The 19,244-nt window shown below is 39.0% G+C and overlaps 1 protein-coding gene across 1 annotated transcript; it reads left to right on the forward strand.

Annotated features, from left to right (window-relative positions):
* The first annotated feature begins 495 nt into the window (after nt 1-495).
* Nucleotides 496-3,245, forward strand: LOC121806726 (protein FAR1-RELATED SEQUENCE 5-like). Its single transcript, XM_042206851.1, has 2 exons — nt 496-582; nt 2,040-3,245. Exon 2 carries the CDS (start codon nt 2,047-2,049, stop codon nt 3,019-3,021), a length of 975 nt encoding a protein of 324 aa, XP_042062785.1. The 5' UTR covers nt 496-582; nt 2,040-2,046; the 3' UTR covers nt 3,022-3,245.
* Nucleotides 3,246-19,244: the final 15,999 nt, after the last annotated feature.

Here is a 19,244-nt window from a genome sequence, read left to right on the forward strand (position 1 = left end):
ATATATTGCTATAATGTTGCTATTTCGCTACTAATTTTAAATTTATTTTACGGACCAATTATTTTATTGCTTACCTAGTTACGACTACCTATTTACAGCAAACCAACATCTCTAACAAATAAATAACAACTTAGAGGAGTGATCAAAGTATAACTAATTTTAAGTGTATAACTAGAGAACAAATCTCAGTCACACAAATAAATGCAACAAATATTATTTATTTTAATAATGTAAAATAGGCCAAGGGTATTTTTAGAAATCACTTTATGAAATTCATAAGATGCGTCATACGTGATTTCCATTCCAAATCTTTCCTTCCAAATCTCCTTCCAGATCTGATCGATTTCCCTCCAAATCTGATCGATTCCATTCAATTCATAAGAGGCAATTCTCTCTCATCTTGATTCAATTCATCCGACGCGATTGATTCAATTCAATTCATTGCAGTTCATCGTGATTCCATTCTTCTCCAATTCATCAATCACGCAAAAGAGAAATCAATGGATTCAATTCTGAGGTCTGACGAAGATTATTTCGATTCCGACTCATCATCGTCGGGAGAGGAAGCTGAGACTTCTAAAGGTAATCATTATACACTGTTTTTTTCATCACAATGAAGTAAAAACATGCTTAGAGTGATGTATTCCATGGTTATAGTGATGTTTCTGTGATATTTGGTTATAGTGATCTATTTTGTTCACATCAGTGAAGTAAAAACATGCTTAGAGTGATGTGTTCCAAGGTTATAGTGATGTTTCTGTGATATTTTCTTAGAGTGATCTATTCTTTCGATATCAGTGAAGTAACAACATGCTAAGAGTGATGTATTTTTTTCATCATAGTGTACTGAAGTATATAGAGCATATAGTGAACTATTATATGCTTACAGTGAAGTATATTATGCGTTTTAGTGAACTATTATATGCTCACAGCTATATATATTCTTCTTCCAATGGTTTACGTACCAAAATGCCCCAATGATTTGAAACCAAAAATTGGACAAAGTTTCATGACCCTTGATCGTGCATTGGACTTGTACAACAATTATGCTCGATATGTTGGGTTTGACACCCGTAAAAAGGGATCGAAAAAAGAAAAATATGTCATTACTTGGATTTACGTGGTGTGTAGCCGAGAAGGTACAAAGCAAAGCAAGAGTGAACAATCTGAGGTGAAATGCAAGCGTTCTTCTATTAAGTGCTATTGTAAATCTAAAGTGTCTTGGAAGTTTTTTATGGGTGTTGGTTATGTTATACAAAGTTTCGTTGAAGAACATAATCACGAGATGGTTGAGGAACACCATAAGCGTTTTATGAAGTTGAACCACAATTTGGATTTAGTCCATCAGAAATTCATCCTTGATTGCGCTAATGCAAACATTGGTCCAACTTTAAGTTTTAGCTTACTTAAGGAAGTCCTTGGTGGATTAGATTATGTAGGGTGTACTATTTTAGAAGTGCGCAACTACAGACATGAGTCACATGACCTTAGAGCATACGTGGAAGGAGCTGATGCGCAAATGCTATTAAATAAGATGCGTAGGAAGAAGGAACTTCGTGGTGCATTTACATATGAATATGAGGTCAACTCAAAAGATAGACTGACACGTTTGTTTTGATGTGATCCTACTGCCAAGAGAAACTATCATTTGTATGGTGATATTGTTTCTTTTGATACGACATACTCAACAAATAGGTATGTGCACACTAATTACTATTTTTCACTTCAGTGAAGTATATTGTGCATTACAGTGATGTATATTGTGCATTACATTGATATATATTTCTGCATGCTTATAGTGTATTGTTTTTCATTTAAGGGAAGTATATTGAGCAATTAGTGAACTATAATGTGCTTACAGTGAAGTGTATTGAGCATGCCTTGACATGGAGTATATTGAGCATATAATGATGTATATTGTGAATTACAGTGATGTATATTTCTGCATGCTTATAGTGAATTATTTTTCATTTTAGGGAAGTATATTGTTCATATAGTGAAGTATATTCTGCATGCCTTATAGTGATTTTAATATGTAGGTACTGTATGATATTTGCTCCTTTTACGGGCAAGGATAATCATGGTCGCCCTGTGACATTTGCTGCTGGCCTTTTGTCCAAGGAAAATGCCAACTCCTTTTCATGGTTATTTAACCAATTTGTAAAGTATATGGGTGTGGCTCCCAAACTCATCGTAACTGACCTAGACTTAGGAATGAAAGTTGCTATTGAGGAGGTCCTTGTCAATATAAGACACCGGTGGTGTATGTGGCACGTTATGAATAAAGTTGCTGACAAATTGCCAAAGAACATGCTTGGTAGTGAAGAACTAAAGAAGGAACTGAATGCATGTGTATGGTCGGAGTTCATAGAACCTGATGCATTTGAAGAAACTTGGCATGCTATAATGGAAAGATATGGGCTGGCCAATAATGACTGGTTTTCACCAATGTTTGCATCCAGAAAGTTTTGGGGTCTAGCCTTTTTCTGTGATTTTCCGATGAGTTCGTTGATAAAGACAACTTCTTTGTCTGAATCACATAATAGCTTCTTTAAAAGGTACTCAATGTCTCGGGCTAACCTTATGCTATTTTATATGAACTATAACCATGCTTTGGAGACTCAAAGAAGTAATAGCGCAAACCTTGAATACTATGATTCAACAAAAGTGCATATTTTGCGACCAGAATTGGAAATCAAGAAACATGCATCAACGATATATAGTGGTAGTGCTTATAATGCAATTCAAGAAGAGATAGTTTATGCATGTTTCTCTTTGTCTTGTCCAACTCTAGGAGTGTCTACCAATAGAGAGATTGAAGTATACAACGTAAATGACAAGAATTCAAACTCATGGACAGTGACTTACTCCATTGGTGATGACACCTATTTGTGTGGATGCAAAAAGTTTGAGAGACTTGGTCTATTCTGCAGTCATATATTTTGTGTGTTGAAATATAAGTTTGTTAAGTTGATACCCGATAAGTTGCATGGAGGGAGATGGTTGAGTCACAGTTTGTGAAGCCAATACATGGAGGTTTTTGTGATGATCAAGAAATACACCTTGTTGTGGATAAGAAGAAGATTGCATTTAAAAACTTGTATGCATTATTCATTGAAACAGCACAAAGTATTGAAGGCAACATTGATCAAATCAATGCATTTTCTGCAATTATTGAAGAAGGTAAGAAGCAGCTTCTCGGAGAAGATGTTGTTCTATCTTCGACAGAGAAGATAGCATTGATTGAGAACTTCTATGGCTCACAAGTTCCGAACTTTATTTAAGTTCATCCTCCTGATGCTGTTAGTACAAAGGGAAGTGGAAGTAGGAAGAAATCGACGAATGAGTCAGCAATGAAGTTAGCAATGAAACCAGGTCAAAAATGTGGAAACTGTCATGAGATTGGACACCATGATTCTAGGAACTGCAAAAAGGTTAATGAGAAGGCAAATAAGAGGCAGTGAGGATTTGGACAGAAATAGTTGACTTTGTAGCCTTTTTAGAGCACTAATGCCTCATTTTATTACACTTTTGAGTGAATTTTATCTCAATGCAAACTTGGTTTTTGTGTTAAGCTCAAGTGCAAATAAGTTCACTTTTATATGTATTCGTTTTACTGCTTACAAGTCCAACATTATAATTGATATGTTTTATAGTGAAGTAAATATTGATTATAGTGTACTGTTTTTCCATATAAGTGAAGTATATTGGGAGTACAGTGACGTATATTGTGCATATAGTGAAGTATATTCTGCATGCTTAGAGTGAAGTATACTCTAACCATGGAATACACTACTCTAACATGTTTTTACTTCACTAATATGAAGAAAATAGATCACTATACGTAAATATCACAGAAACATCACTCTAACCGTGGAAAACATCACTCTAAGCATGTATTTACTTCACTGATATAAAGAAAATATATCACTATACGCAAATATCACAGAAACATCACTTAACCGTGGAAAATAGTGAACATCACTTAAATAGTGAACAAGATATTAATGTAAAATAAGAACCGGTACTGAATTTAAATGAATTTTTCTACAATAGTTCATGAATGCTTGAAGTTTACAATCATTTTTTCCACATCCATGTTCATGTTTTTCCCATATTCTTCATAATGCCTTGATGTTGTTTCCAAGTTCTTCAATGACTCATGGTTTATTTCCGACAACATAAATGCGCTGCAATACTTTGCTCTTAGTCTTTGGAGTGTTCCCTTGCTTCTTGTAGATAATCCACATTTCCAATCTTATTCGCGTTCACCATGATAACATTCCATATGTCTCATCAAAAAACTCCACAATCTTCTACATTTGATCTTGTTCTCCAAGTCATTTTGAGCCTTTTTATGTTCACATCCTTTATTGTTTTGCATTGCATGTAATAACCCATTTTTGTCAAATAATGACAAAAATACACTCTCTGCAATATATCATCACGAATATCAGATGTAGTTCACTGTAAAGAGTATTCTACTTCACTGTAATAAAAAAATATACTTCAATATATATCATGTATACTTACCATAGTTTCAGGTATGCTACCATAATTGACAGTGATGTCCTCATCGTCACCATTCTTTGAATTGTCAATCACCACTATAAGAACACGTACAAAGATAATAATAATAATTTGAGAATAAAAACAATTAGTGAATAAAACAAAGAATCTATTGTATTCAGTATTTACCAAATCTACGTCGGCCCACTTGAAATACGGAATTTCTTTAACCTCATTTTCTAAATTGTCACAGAATCTATCAATTATGGTGATGATGTCGACCCCATCAGGCCGGTGAAGAACTGTATACAGCTGAAAGATGAGACAAGTCAAATATGGATAGAAGTAAACATGCTTTATAATGAACATATACCATGCAGTTAATTTTTCAAAATTTATACTATCCTTACAGATGGGTATGTTGTGAAAAAGAGGCGCCTCGATGAAGATAGAGCCATGTATTCTTCCATGTTATTCAAATAAGAAGCCCACACGTTGAACACACCCACTTCTACTAGCGTATGTCGCAATAGTGAATAGAATTCTCTTTTTGTTACCATTACGACATCATCATCATACAATATGTTGTCCCTGTTGAAACATGTGTGTGTCTTAGCACATCTTTTGTATATTTTTCCTTCTAAATCAAAACTATAATATAAATCTTACTCATTTAATTCATATGTTGTCATAATCCACAAAAAAGATTTGTGACTCTTTCAAGGTAAACTTTGTTTTTGCCTGAACCACTCTTTCATGGAATGGAGATCGCAATGCAGTGGATATTCTCTTCTCGGCTTTTGAACGTACCTCCATTTGTTCAATCCCAGCACTTGCCTGTCAGGGCAAGAATGAGATGAAAACTTTACTGTATTGTGTATATACTTCACTATATAAGACATATAGTTCACTTGATGTGTGTTAAAAGTGTTGGTCACTGGATGAGATATATCAATATAGTACACTTACAAGGTCCGGATCGTAAACTATTAATTCAGTCAAATGATTTTGGCCAGATTCTTTCAATTTTGATTGAATGTAGTCATCATCATCATCACCTAGCACCATGCACGCTTCTATTGCAGATGCAATTTGGGCATCCACAATGTCGTCCTATTTTCATAATAAGAAATGAAAATAGATCACTATAAGAAAATATCACAGAAACATCACTCTAACCGCGGAAAACATCACTCTAAGCATGTTTTTACTTCACTAATATGAAGAAAACAGATCACTATATGCATATATCACAGAAACATCAGTTAACCGTGGAACACATCACTCTAAGCATGTTTTTACTTCACTGATGTGAACAAAATAGATCACTACACGCATATATCACAGAAACATCACTTAACCGTGGAACACATCACTCTAAGCATGTTTTTACTTCACTGATATAAAGAAAATAGATCACTATACGCATATATCACAGAAACATCACTTATCCGTGGAACACATCACTCTAAGCATGTTTTTACTTCACTGATATGAAGAAAATAGATCACTATACGCATATATCATAGAAACATCACTTAACCGTGGAACACATCACTCTAAGCTTGTTTTTATACCTTCACATGTGTGTTTTGTGATGAACCTTTAGTTACATCTTCATAAAATTCATTTGTCTCCTGCAAATAGTGAAGTGTACAATACCATAAGAATAAAACTCAAAAAAGTAAAAAAATATTATGAATTAGTACACAACATCATACAAACTGTTTTAGTTCACTCTAAATCAAATGTCAAGTGTTAAAACACAACAAACCACAATCAAATTATTTACAATATCCATGGTTTCTGTTCCAACTCTTCAACTTACTGGTTTCTTTCCCAAGTTAATCTCAGGCAAAATTGATGTGCCTTCAGTCACTAATTTGCACTTTTCATCATGGGCTTGCATCATTTTTTCCATGAGATCAATCCATTCGGGATCATCTTCTTGATCCTCTTCCATAGCTTGTGTCATGTTGTCAATTGGATTTGACACAACTTGGTCTCCTTGATCAACCTCCACACCCACCATCTTTAGTGCATTTATGGCTGCAACTTTGAAGCAATTGGCGTCATTGCTACTTGTCGGAGCATCCTTCATATACTTCATCATTTTTGTAATAGCAGTTGCAGCCTCCCTTATTGAATTTTTGATTTCATCAGACGAAGGAGCTTCATCAGTTGAGGGGGGGGCTTCATCAGTTGAAGGAGCTTCGGCTACTGGGAGAGTATTTCCAGTGGAAGGAGCTTCGGCTACTGGCAGAGTATTTCCAGTGGAAGGAGCTTCGGCTATTGGCAGAGTATTTCCAGTGGTAGTGGAAGGGACAGAGGCAGTGATAGTGATTGAATCCTTGTTGACGTATAAAGCTTCAATGGAGATCGGGTCGATAATACTCTCTACGCTTCCTCTGCCAATGATACCTCCATTATTGAATTCCATCTGACCTCTCTCCTTGAGAAGGGTTGTTGTCCAGTTCCGGATAGTAGGAAATCTTCTAACCACCAACCTCGTACGGTACACAACCCTATCTACGTAGCAAGCCTGCAAAAACAGATCAATAATAAAATGCATCACAAACACTTCACTCTAACCTTAAATTACATCACTCTAAGCATGTTTTTACATCACTATAAAGGAGTGCTTAAAATAGAAAACTCACCAATAGGAAAGTGATGGGTCCAGTGAATGGGGTAGATTTGTTCTTGACTTTCCAGCTATCATGTGCTGCGATTAGCATATCCAAAACATAGTTGCGCCAATTTTACTGCCTCACATTGGAAATGTTGCCAATATCCTCCAAAATACATCCAAGACATTTTCCATTTGCAGCTGGTGAGATTAGAATATTGTCCAACAGAATAAGAAAAATTTTCTTAAACCACTCACCACCATCTAGATCAGTATCAAGTTGCTCTTGCAAATCAGTTGGGTTTATTGAAAATTTGTCCTTCTTCTTAGCCTTTGCAATGGTCTTCATAACATCATTTACGTCATGCTTCTTTTCCCTATTTATCCTCAGCCCTCCTCTTGGCAGTCCCAATGTAGCATACACATCCTCCTCAGTGATGGGTTATGGTTGATCATCAATAAGTTTTATTCTAGAGCAGTTGTCTTGATTAAAATTTTCGAGAAGTGAAAATGTCATTTCAACAGGAATACTTCTGATCTTCAAATGTACAAGCTGACCAAACCCCATCTCTTCCAGAGCAGCTATTTGTTTTGAGTTCATTTTCTCAATGGCATCAACAAGAACTTTCACCCCAATCTTTTCAACTAGTTTAGGTCTTCTGATTTTAAATTGTTCATCAGAAACCATTTTTCACTTTCCTTTAGCCTGTTTCTTTCTACCAGGTTGTTCTTCTTCATCATTGGTTTGTGACCTCCCACGCTTTGAGGCTGGAAGACATAATACAGAAAAATTGGTTGAATACACATTTAACATAGTTCAAAATTATACATGAATGACTCTGCCATATACATAATATATTTCACTAAGATATTAAATAATTAAATAACTCACTCTGTGGCTTTTGTTTTTGTGTCCTATCATGTTTATTCTTAGACCTCATTTCAGGAGAAGTTGTAGTAACTTATTTTCGAGGTCCATCTTCCTGATTCTACGACCTTATTTCAGTAGAAGCTGCAGTAAGTTATTGTTGAGGTCTATCCTCCCAATTCTTTGACCTCTTTTCGGCTGCAGCAGCTTCATGGAAATGAGAAAAAAAAATCACTATAACAAAATATCATAGAAACATCACTCCTCTAACCTTGGAACACATCACTCTAAGCATGTTTTTACTTCACTGATGTTAACAAAATAGATCACTATAACAAAATATCACGGAAACATCACTCTAACCTTGGAATACATCACTCTAAGCATGTTTTTACTTCAATGATGTGAACAAAATAGATCACTATAACAAAATATCACAGAAACATCACTCTAACCGTGGAATACATCACTATAAGCATGTTTTTACTTCACTGATGTGAACAAAATAGATCACTATAACAAAATATCAAAGAAACATCACTCTAACCATGGAACACATCACTCTAAACATGTTTTTAGTTCACTGATGTGAAAAAAATATATCACTATAACAAAATATCACAGAAACATCACTATAACCTTGGAACACATCACTGTAAGCATGTTTTTATTTCACTGAGGTGAACAAAATAGATCACTATAAGAAAATATCACAGAAACATCACTCTAACCGTGGAACACATCACTCTAAGCATGTTTTTACTTCACTAATGTGAACAAAATAGATCACTATAACAAAAAATCAAAGATACATCACTCTAACCGTGGAACACATCACTATAACAATGTTTTTACTTCACTGATGTTAATAAAATAGATCACTATAACAAAAAATCTAAGAAACCTCACTCTAACCCTGGAACACATCACTATAACCATATTTTTACTTCACTGATGTTAATAAAATAGATCACTCTAACAAAAAATCAAAGAAACCTCACTCTAACCCTGGAACACATCACTCTAACCATGTTTTTACTTCACTGATGTTAATAAAATAGATCACTTTAACAAAAAATCAAAGAAACATCACTCTAACCGTGGAACACATCACTATAACCATGTTTTTACTTCACTAATGTTAACAAAATAGATCACTATAATAAAAAATCAAAGAAACATCACTCTAACTGTGTAACACATCACTATAACCATGTTTTTACTTCACTAATGTTAACAAAATAGATCACTATAACAAAAATTCAAAGAAACATCACTCTAACCTAGGAATACATCACTTTAAGCATGTTTTTACTTCACTGATGTGAAATAAATAGATCATTATAACAAAATATCAAAAACATCACTCTAACCGTGGAACACATCACTCTAAGCATGTTTTTTCTTCACTGATGTGAACAAAATAGATCGCTATAAAAAAATATCAAAGAAACATCACTCTAATCGTGGAACACATCACTCTAACCGTGGAACACATCACTCTAAGCATGTTTTTACTTCACTAATGTGATCAAAATAGATCACTATAACAAAATATCACAGAAACATCACTATAACCTTGGAACACATCACTGTAAGCATGTTTTTACTTCACTGATGTGAACAAAATAGATCACTATAAGAAAATATCACAGAAACATCACTCTAACCGTGGAACACATCACTATAAGCATGTTTTTACTTCACTGATGTGAACAAAACAGATCACTATAACAAAATATCAAAGATACATCACTCTAACCGTGGAACACATAACTATAACCATGTTTTTACTTCACTGGTGTTAACAAAATAGATCACTATAACAAAAAATCAAAGAAACATTACTATAACCACAGAATACTTGGTGTATACAGCTGGAACCTCCGGTTGTATAAATCAAATTATACGAAAATATTGTAGATTAAAATAAAAAAATAGTAGGAATTACTCACGGTCGGAGCCTTGGTGTATATAGATGGAACTTACGGTTGCATTTTTCTTTGGACGTTCAATAGCTACAAAAAAAATTCAAATCTAAATCAGTTCTGAAATTAAAACCTACGAAGAAATGTTAATCAGTAGGAAATTTAAATTTTGAAAAATCTCCTTGATTTGTAGCCATTTGTTTAGATGAAGGAATGTGAGAACTGGATGTTGACGACTATGGAATGAGGCGACGGCGACGGCGACGAGAAGGTTGAATCGCTCGAATTGCAGAAGAGAGAAAGAAGGTTGAATAGCGAGAATTTGCAGTGTAGTAGCGAGGTTAACTTTCAAATGAAGTAAAAATTTACATAACCTAATTTTTTATGTGCAATGACCATTATACCCTCGCCTTGTTATTGTAAAGTAAATTTGTGATAGAGGGAACTAATTTCTCTTTAAAATTTGAAAATTACATGTATTAATACTAGCTCTTGATTTTCTTGATCGTGTGGCTGTGATTTGTTCCCTAGTTATGTAGTTAATGGGTACTTGCCCTATATTACTGCTCTAACAACTTATTGACAAAAATAATAGTATAATACTAATACGTATTTTGCAAATTACATAAAGTTTGATATTGCCATAATTTTAAAATGTAGGTCAAAACTCCTATTGGCCAAAAGCCTAGCTTGGGAGAGTGCTCTCAGAATGCGAATATGCAACCTAGAAAAGGAAGCGTGCGATTGATAACTAGAAAATGAATATGAGTCGAGTCACTTTAGTGGCAGAAACTCAATTTTATTTAATGTTTTGGTTTAAAAGAGTATCCCAAAGATTTTAGCAATATCACATTAAGTGATAATTGCATTGGAAGCTTCATTTATTCTCTGACATATAAAATAAAATTGCATAAAATCTAGTGTCATGAAATTAGAACATGAAATTGCGCAGAAACATGAAATTGTGAAGTTTACTTTTTATGGTTGGTAGGATGTTACTTTCCCTGAAGTGGAAATGTTATTGATACATAAGAAAAAGAATAGAGTTCCTGATTTCAATAGCAATAATCTTATGAATTGTGGTACTACTCCCTATTCCATGTATATATTTGGTATGCTTCATTAATAATATTTTTGCCAAATAGAAATATGTAGCATATAGGTCCGCCCCGCCGAATAATTATAATGGCATATCATGATATTCTAAGGAAATTTTTATAATTTCCATATATAATAGTATACAACTATATATACACACAATACATTAAATTTTTAATTGTTCATTTCAATTAAAAAATTCATCGTTTACTGCCATTGAGATTTGATAAGCACATTGATGGGGTGCGAACTAAACAAGACCAACAGCAGTGACGGCCCATCAGCCCAAAGCCCAAGGAAGAGTATGAGTTCGGCATTACCAAAGAGTTCGGAGGAGTTCGGCATTACCAAAGAGTTCGGCCTCAGCCTACAGCTCGGTAAAAGCCAACCAATCAAGCTCTGCTCTCAGGTCGGCATCAAGCTCTACTCTCAGATCGGCAACCAAAGCAGTTCGGTCTCAGTATTCGACCGAACAAGGAGTTAGTGGACCCATGCAGGATTTCCACAACTTCCAACACACCCACTACCACGTGGCGTCAACTCAGGCCACGATCTTAGGCCATGACCTACACGACCTCCACGACCTAGAGTGATGATGTAAGCCACGATCTTAGTTCAATGTATAAATAGAACTTAGATCTGATAGAAAAGGGTTAGAATCTCTCTAGAGAAATAATCATATAGCAAGTCTGTGTTGTAAGCTGTAATTCGCAGATCAAGCAATACAAACCTGCCCCCATTTCTCCCCGTGGACGTAGATTTACCTCAGTAAATCGAACCACGTAAAATTCTCTGTGTCGTAATTTATTTTTACGAGCATTTATCATCATCAAAAATTCGCGGAAGCATCACTGGCGCCGTCTGTGGGAAACAGAGAACCAAATTTGTGATAAAGCGAATTTTTGACCATTTTTTCAACCCAAAAAATGCATACCAGATCGCAGAGTACCCGTATTCCTGCCCGTGAGAACCAGGAGGAAGCCAATCCATCCCATAGGTCGGGAAAACAGCCTAGGGATAAATCCACCACCAGTTCTCATGGTGGAGGAACAAGCCGCTCCAAAAGCCGTCACACCGAGTCTTCCCAGCAGCCCGATTTGAACGAGGCTGTCAAGCTGTTTTTGGCGGAAAAGCAGGAGGAATTCTTAACCTTCCTGCAAAAAAGCCAAAAGCAGCCGGGGACAAAAACGGCGGATTCTCCCTCTCCCTCCATACGAGACAGTCACTACCGCAGTAGTGTCATGTCTTCCAGAAGAAAGAATCCTCGGTACCGGAATCACAGGAGAACTCCATCTCCTCCATACCGAAGAAATGTCGGGTTCGCCATGTACGGAGCATTGAGGACTCCGTTCTCGGACGATATTACCCGAACTCCCCTTCCACAGAACTACCGAACTCCGTCGATAACCTATGACGGACTCGTGGATCCTCATGACTTCCTGGGACGCTATCAGTATAATATGGCGAACCAAGGTCTCAATGAGGTCCATATGTGCAAGCTGTTCCCCGAGCTGCTCATCGGGAACGCCAGAAGGTGGTTCGACAGCCTTCCTCAAGGCAGCATTAGATCCTACCGAGATCTGATGGATGCTTTCCACAGGAGGTTCTTTCAGAAAGCGGAAGCCCGAAATACTTCGGCTCAGCTGCTTTCTATACGTCAAGGTCGCGACGAAAAGATCAGCGACTTCCTGACGAGATTCCATAAGGAATGCCTACAGGTAGATAATCTCAATGATCTACTTGTCATTTCGGCATTCCAAAATGGAATCCTGCCCGGAGCTCTCTACAGAAAGCTCGTGGAGTGCGGTCCGCAAACAGCTCAAGAGATGTGGGACATTGCGGACAAGTTTTCTCGTGCCGATGAGGCAGACCGTCGAAAACGGTCTTTAGACAGCTCATCTAGAGAAGACAAAAAGAAGCCCGGTCATAGCGATCAGAGGCATCCTCGCCGAACACCTTCTCCACTAAAGGAGAGATAGCGGTCATCCGAGGTGATCGAAAAAGAGCAAGTGTGTTCGCAGATTGCGCTTAAAAGTGCCGAGCAATCAGTTCGGCACCATCAAGCATAGCAATCACAGCAGCCGGAATCAGAGGCCGGCGAAATGACCGAAGTCACACCGGAGCCGAACTCGATGGTGTACGGCACTGAAGCCGTGATTCGGTTGAGATCGGCATATCCAGTCCCCGAACTCAAGTTCTCCTCAGAAATGAATGGTGATGGACTGAGAGCCGAACTAGATCTTGCCGAAGAAAGAAGAGAATTGGCCTGCCTAAAAGCAGCCAAGTACAAGGAGCAAGTAGCCCGGTATTACAACCAAAGGGTGAAGAAGCTGCAATTTCAAGTGGGAGATCTCGTCTTGAGAAACAACGAAGTAAGCCGAGCAGAAAAGCTGGGCGAACTCGAACCCACATGGGAAGGTCCACATCGGGTGTCAGAAGTCCTCGGCAAAGGGTCTTGCAAATTGACTCACGTCAGGAGCACAAGTACCCCGAACATGGTACGTTTCCAACCTCAAAAAGTTCCATTTGTAAGAGACAGTCCGGTCAGTCAGTCTTATGTGTTTTCTTTGTTTTTTACTTGTTCTCGTCTCTACGTGCGTTGTGTCTGTCTATGTGAGTGTCGTCTCTTACAAATAAAACTGAGGTATCTCGTTCTTCAAAGGCTGATCCCCTTTTTAGAACATACAAGCTAAACGATTGTGAGTCAAAGCTTCTACAGAGGATACAAGACCACAATTCAGCTTAAACAAGCAGTTCGTCCGAAACGAGCTGCAACAAGCCAACGATTGTGCGTCAAAGCTTCTAAAGAGGATACAAGACCACAATTCAGCTTAAACAAGCAGTTCGTCTGAAACGAGCTGCAACAAGCCCACGATTGTGTCAAAGCTTCTAAAGAGGATACAAGACCACAATTCTGCTTAAGAATCAAGCACTTCGTCTGAAACGAACTGCAACAAAAGTCCGATTCTCGCGATAAAACTTGCCTGAATTAGGACAAGGGAAAGTCCAATCCACGCGATAAAACTCGCCGAATTAGGACGACCAAGTTCGGTCAAAGCAGTTTACCTCATAAGACCGAGGACGACCATGTCTAGTCAAAGAGGTTTACTGCATAAGACCACTTCGGTTAACTGGGAAAGTCCGATCCACGCGATAAAACTCGCCGAATTAGGACAAGGGAAAGTTCGATCCCGGCGACAAAAATCGCCAAATTAGAACACAGACCAAAGACGAGTCCGGTCAAAGATGTTTATTTCATCAGACCAAAGACGAGTCCGGTCAAAGATGTTTATTTCATCAGACCAAAGACGAGTCCGGTCAAAGATGTTTATTTCATCAGACCAAAGACGAGTCCGGTCAAAGATGTTTATTTCATCAGACCAAAGACGAGTCCGGTCAAAGATGTTTATTTCATCAGACCAAAGACAAGTCCGGTCAAAGAAGTTTACTTCATAAGACCGAGGACAAGTACGATGAAATTTTTTCGCTAAGCTGTAAATACACAGTGTTAGAAGCGAAAACAAAAACAAAATTTCATTTTCAAATCTTGTTCGGCACACAACTCCGCTACCCTACAAAATGGCGTTACGCTATTACAAAGGACTATTCTACTGTCCAGGGTTGCTGAAGTTAAGCCACCTATCTGCAAAATCCTCTGGAAGCCGATTTCGGTTGTTCCGAGCAGATGAAGAATAAGCAGGTCGACGAGATGCTATCCTCGACCCAACGCCTCTTCCCCGAGCTCGAGAAGTCCTAACACCTCGGCGATGAAGAGTCTCTGCAATAAGCATCTGCTGATCTTGCTCGCTCATAGTCACAACTCCTCGGCGAATTTCAGTCCGTCCCTGTCTTGACGATTCCGGTTGCTCCTGAGCCCGTTCTCGTCTTGACGTTTCCGGCTGTTCCGGAGTTCGTTGTTGGCTGGGAGTAGGATTTTGAACAAGGGAACCAGAGGTTTGATCTGGAGTGCGAGCATCTGTTGGCGCGATATGCCGAAGGAATCTTTCTATGGAGGGGCGCCGAGAAAGAACAATGTTGTACCGAGAAGCCCAGCGCCGCAATGATGTCACGACTTGTTGGCAAGCCGAGCTCTCCAGCGCATTGTTCCTCCGGAGTACATTATATTCCTCCCACAGTTCGTCAACTCGACTCTGAACATCTGATATGGTCATTCCCCCGCGCACACGGATGTAATCCTCGTACGCAGTCCTCTCAGCAATGGTCGTATTCAGCTCGGCCTCCAGATCATTCTTATCGGACTCTAAGTCCTTATTATCGGCCTCCAGCTTCACTAAACGAGCCAGAAGCTCGTCATTCTTCGTCTGATCGGCTATAGCTCTTTTCTCAGCTTCGTCTAAAGCCGAAGAATACAGCCGTTTCCAGTGAAGTATCTCCAGCTCCTTGAGAGTTAAGAATACAAAGCAGCTACGTCAGTTCGGCATTTCAGCTTACCGAGCAGGTAGTAAACCACAACAGGAGTAAGAGAGTACGAAAGGCTAAACGAAGACACGAGCAGAAAGAAGAATTTTTTCATTCATAAGAAAAAAAAAAAAATTTTCTATACAAGGAGGGCTTCAAGGCCATTTTACATAAAGGAAGAAACTAAACTAAGAGAAGGGAGACGAAATCATACTTCGCTAGCTTCGTCTCCACCTTCTCGGTGAGGTTCAGCTTCCTTCTCCTTATCTGCTTCAGCTTCAGCCTCTGCCTCCTTGCTCTCCTCAGCCTGCTCGGCGCCACCGTAGCCGATCTGCTGCGTCTCCTGATCGGCTTCCTTCTCCGGATGCCCGGCTCGCTCGACTTCGGCCTCCCGCTCCAGCGGCTCGGCCTCACCCTCTCCGTTGTAAGTCGAAGCGGGTGAAACGGGTCCCACGGAGGCAAAGATAGCCTCCAGGTTCTCGTCCCGATCAGCTCGACAACTCCGGACTCGGTCTGCAGAAAGCAGGACCGAGGATGAAGCGAGCTCCTCAAGGAGCGGCAGATTCTGAAGCCGAGCTGCTATCTCTCGGCTGTACAGAGGCAGCACGACGTCGGCCCCCTGCTCGCCCTTATCGGCAATTAGCCTTACCAGACTACCGACAAAAGCCGAGAACTGGCTACTCAAAAAGAGTTTCTCCGTGTAAACACGGAGAGCCTCCCCCTGGGCAACCACGGCGGCAGCATCACTCCGTTTCGTCTGCTCTCGCTGGATGACGAGCTGGTTTTTGGCAAACTGAGCTTCATCCTGGGCCGAAATCCTAGCAGCTCTGGCTTTCTCAAAGTTTGCCTCGGCCTGCTCGGCCCGGTGACAAGCAGCCGCCAATTTCCTCTGCATCTCAGCATAGTCGTTGGACGCTTTGGAGAGTTCGACGGCGACGAGCTTGGAGAGCATATCGTTCCTCTGAAAATGGATAAGGAAAAAAGTCAACAGAGGGCACCAAAAATACAGGACAGAAGCCAAGCCAAAGAATCAAGAAGACAATTCACCTCGGCGAAGTCCGTGGGCCATAAAAATGGCTCACAGATATGCTCCGAAGGAGGCGCCAAGACCACGTCTTTCTCTGGCGCTCTCGGGGGCTTCTGGGTCCTCCCCTTCCTACTTGCCGAAGTCGACTCCGGCTTCTTTGGACCCGAAGAGGTCTTTTGCCTCTTCGGATTCTTCTCGGCATCAGGCGCCGAGCTGGTAGCCTTCTCTTTCTCCGGCTCCTCAAGCTCGGAGGACTTTCGGATAGCCTTATTCAGCATGAACACTGCCAAAAAGCAAGAAAACAAGGTTAGTTTTCTTCGTTAAAGCAGTAGAGCATAAAGATAAAGAGAAATCCTCACCCTCGGCCTCTTCGTCCGAAGACGAGATATTGAACACGAGGTCGCCCTTGACGAGCTCAGTTTCCGAATACTGTTTCCTAATCATAGGAATCTTATTGAGCTCGCCCTCGAGCTCGGCCAACGGTTCTAACCGAGGATGGGGAATCACGGACTTCGGCCTTCTCCAAGGAAAGCCCGGAGCCGAAGTCCTATTATAAAAAAAGAAACGGTTTTGCCATTTCGGCCACTTGGTTTTGCAGAAGGCCCTAAAAGGCTGTAAGGGGATCAAGTAAAACCAAGATCCCTTCCTTTTAAACTGGAAAAAATTAAGGATTGCCCTCAGAGACAGATCCTTATCTAGCCTACGCAGTTCGGCAGCAAAAGCCGATAAGTGCCTCCAAGAGTTCGGAGTCACCTGACCTAAAGGGAGTTGAAAAAAATCAAGAAGCTCTACAAAAGGTGGGGGAAGAGGAAAACGAAGCCCGCATTCTAAGCAGGCTTCGTAAACGGTGGCATAACCCTCCGGCGGGTCGTTAGCCCTATGATCATCGTCGGGAACCACCGCCTTCCCCCCAGGTAAAAAATATTTCTCGTGAAGGGATATCACAGTATCCTTACTCAAGATACTGTGAAAATACTCTACGGTCTTCTCCCCGGATTCTTTCCGGCTAGAAGACCCCTTATCCCCTTTCCTACCGCTACCCGACACCGAAGAAGAAGAAGAAGACATTTTTCTTACTTTTTGAAAGTGAAGAAAGTCTGAAGAAGCTCTTGAAAGCGGAAGAAAATTTCTCGAGAAAGAGAGAGTATAGAAGACGCAACAGCAAAGGTGTTCAAATGAGGAAGAAAGAGCATATTTATCAGATTCGGCGAAGATTTCAAAATCGTCGCACCGTTTCGAATCCCACCTTTTCAGGATTCAACGGCCGGATTTTACTGTCGCATTTAATGCAGTCACATGCAAGGCACGTCCCCTGACGTCAGCCTCCCCCGTACCTTTATCCAGAATGCCGAAGTGACTCGCTTCGCCGAAGTGATTCACTTCGTCTTTCGGGGGGGGTAGTGATGGGGTGCGAACTAAACAAGACCAACAGCAGTGACGGCCCATCAGCCCAAAGCCCAAGGAAGAGTATGAGTTCGGCATTACCAAAGAGTTCGGAGGAGTTCGGCATTACCAAAGAGTTCGGCCTCAGCCTACAGCTCGGTAAAAGCCAACCAATCAAGCTCTGCTCTCAGGTCGGCATCAAGCTCTACTCTCAGATCGGCAACCAAAGCAGTTCGGTCTCAGTATTCGACCGAACAAGGAGTTAGTGGACCCATGCAGGATTTCCACAACTTCCAACACACCCACTACCACGTGGCGTCAACTCAGGCCACGATCTTAGGCCATGACCTACACGACCTCCACGACCTAGAGTGATGATGTAAGCCACGATCTTAGTTCAATGTATAAATAGAACTTAGATCTGATAGAAAAGGGTTAGAATCTCTCTAGAGAAATAATCATATAGCAAGTCTGTGTTGTAAGCTGTAATTCGCAGATCAAGCAATACAAACCTGCCCCCATTTCTCCCCGTGGACGTAGATTTACCTCAGTAAATCGAACCACGTAAAATTCTCTGTGTCGTAATTTATTTTTACGAGCATTTATCATCATCAAAAATTCGCGGAAGCATCACACATTTTTGTATTATGCTTTTTTTCTTTATTTTTTTCCTTGAGTACGTATTTATTCATTTTTTATACTTTATCACATAATTTTCTAGAATCACATGTATCAAAATCTGGTCTTTTTCCAGTCAAGTAAATATATTCTTCACTATATTTATAAGTTATTGATTATATCTTTATGTATGTTTAATTATTTTCTTCATTATTTTATAATTATTTTTTACAGTTAAGTAACTACTATAAATTAAAGACCACATATTTATGTCTACAAAAGTTTTATCTTCTTAGATCTGTAGTTGATGTTTCTTTATTAAGATAATCTTATTTAAATTGCATAAAATAAGATTGTAATCCTTAATTTAAATACCCTAATAAATAGTTGTCTATTGTATAAAATCCATCAAATCATTTTATTATTATTATTAACTATCTTAATCAATATTTTAACCTAATATATAATGATTATATAGTTTATGTGTAATGATAAATTAAAAAAAAAGTAGAACTTCATTGTATAGTCATTCATATATTAAACTTATTGTGTGCGATGCTAATATAATTTAATTTATGTATATACCAATAAAAAAGATAAATATCCCCATAAAATAAATAAATACGTATACTTTATATTTTATGTATCAATATAAAAGAATAGCGATTAATAAATTGGTGGTGCAATATGATAATTATTTTAGTGCAATATAATAATCATTTTATACATGGAGATTATTAAAATTTCCTTAAATCATCATATTAT

Source organism: Salvia splendens, chromosome 6, assembly GCF_004379255.2.
Source record: "Salvia splendens isolate huo1 chromosome 6, SspV2, whole genome shotgun sequence".
Taxonomy (NCBI): domain Eukaryota; kingdom Viridiplantae; phylum Streptophyta; class Magnoliopsida; order Lamiales; family Lamiaceae; genus Salvia; species Salvia splendens.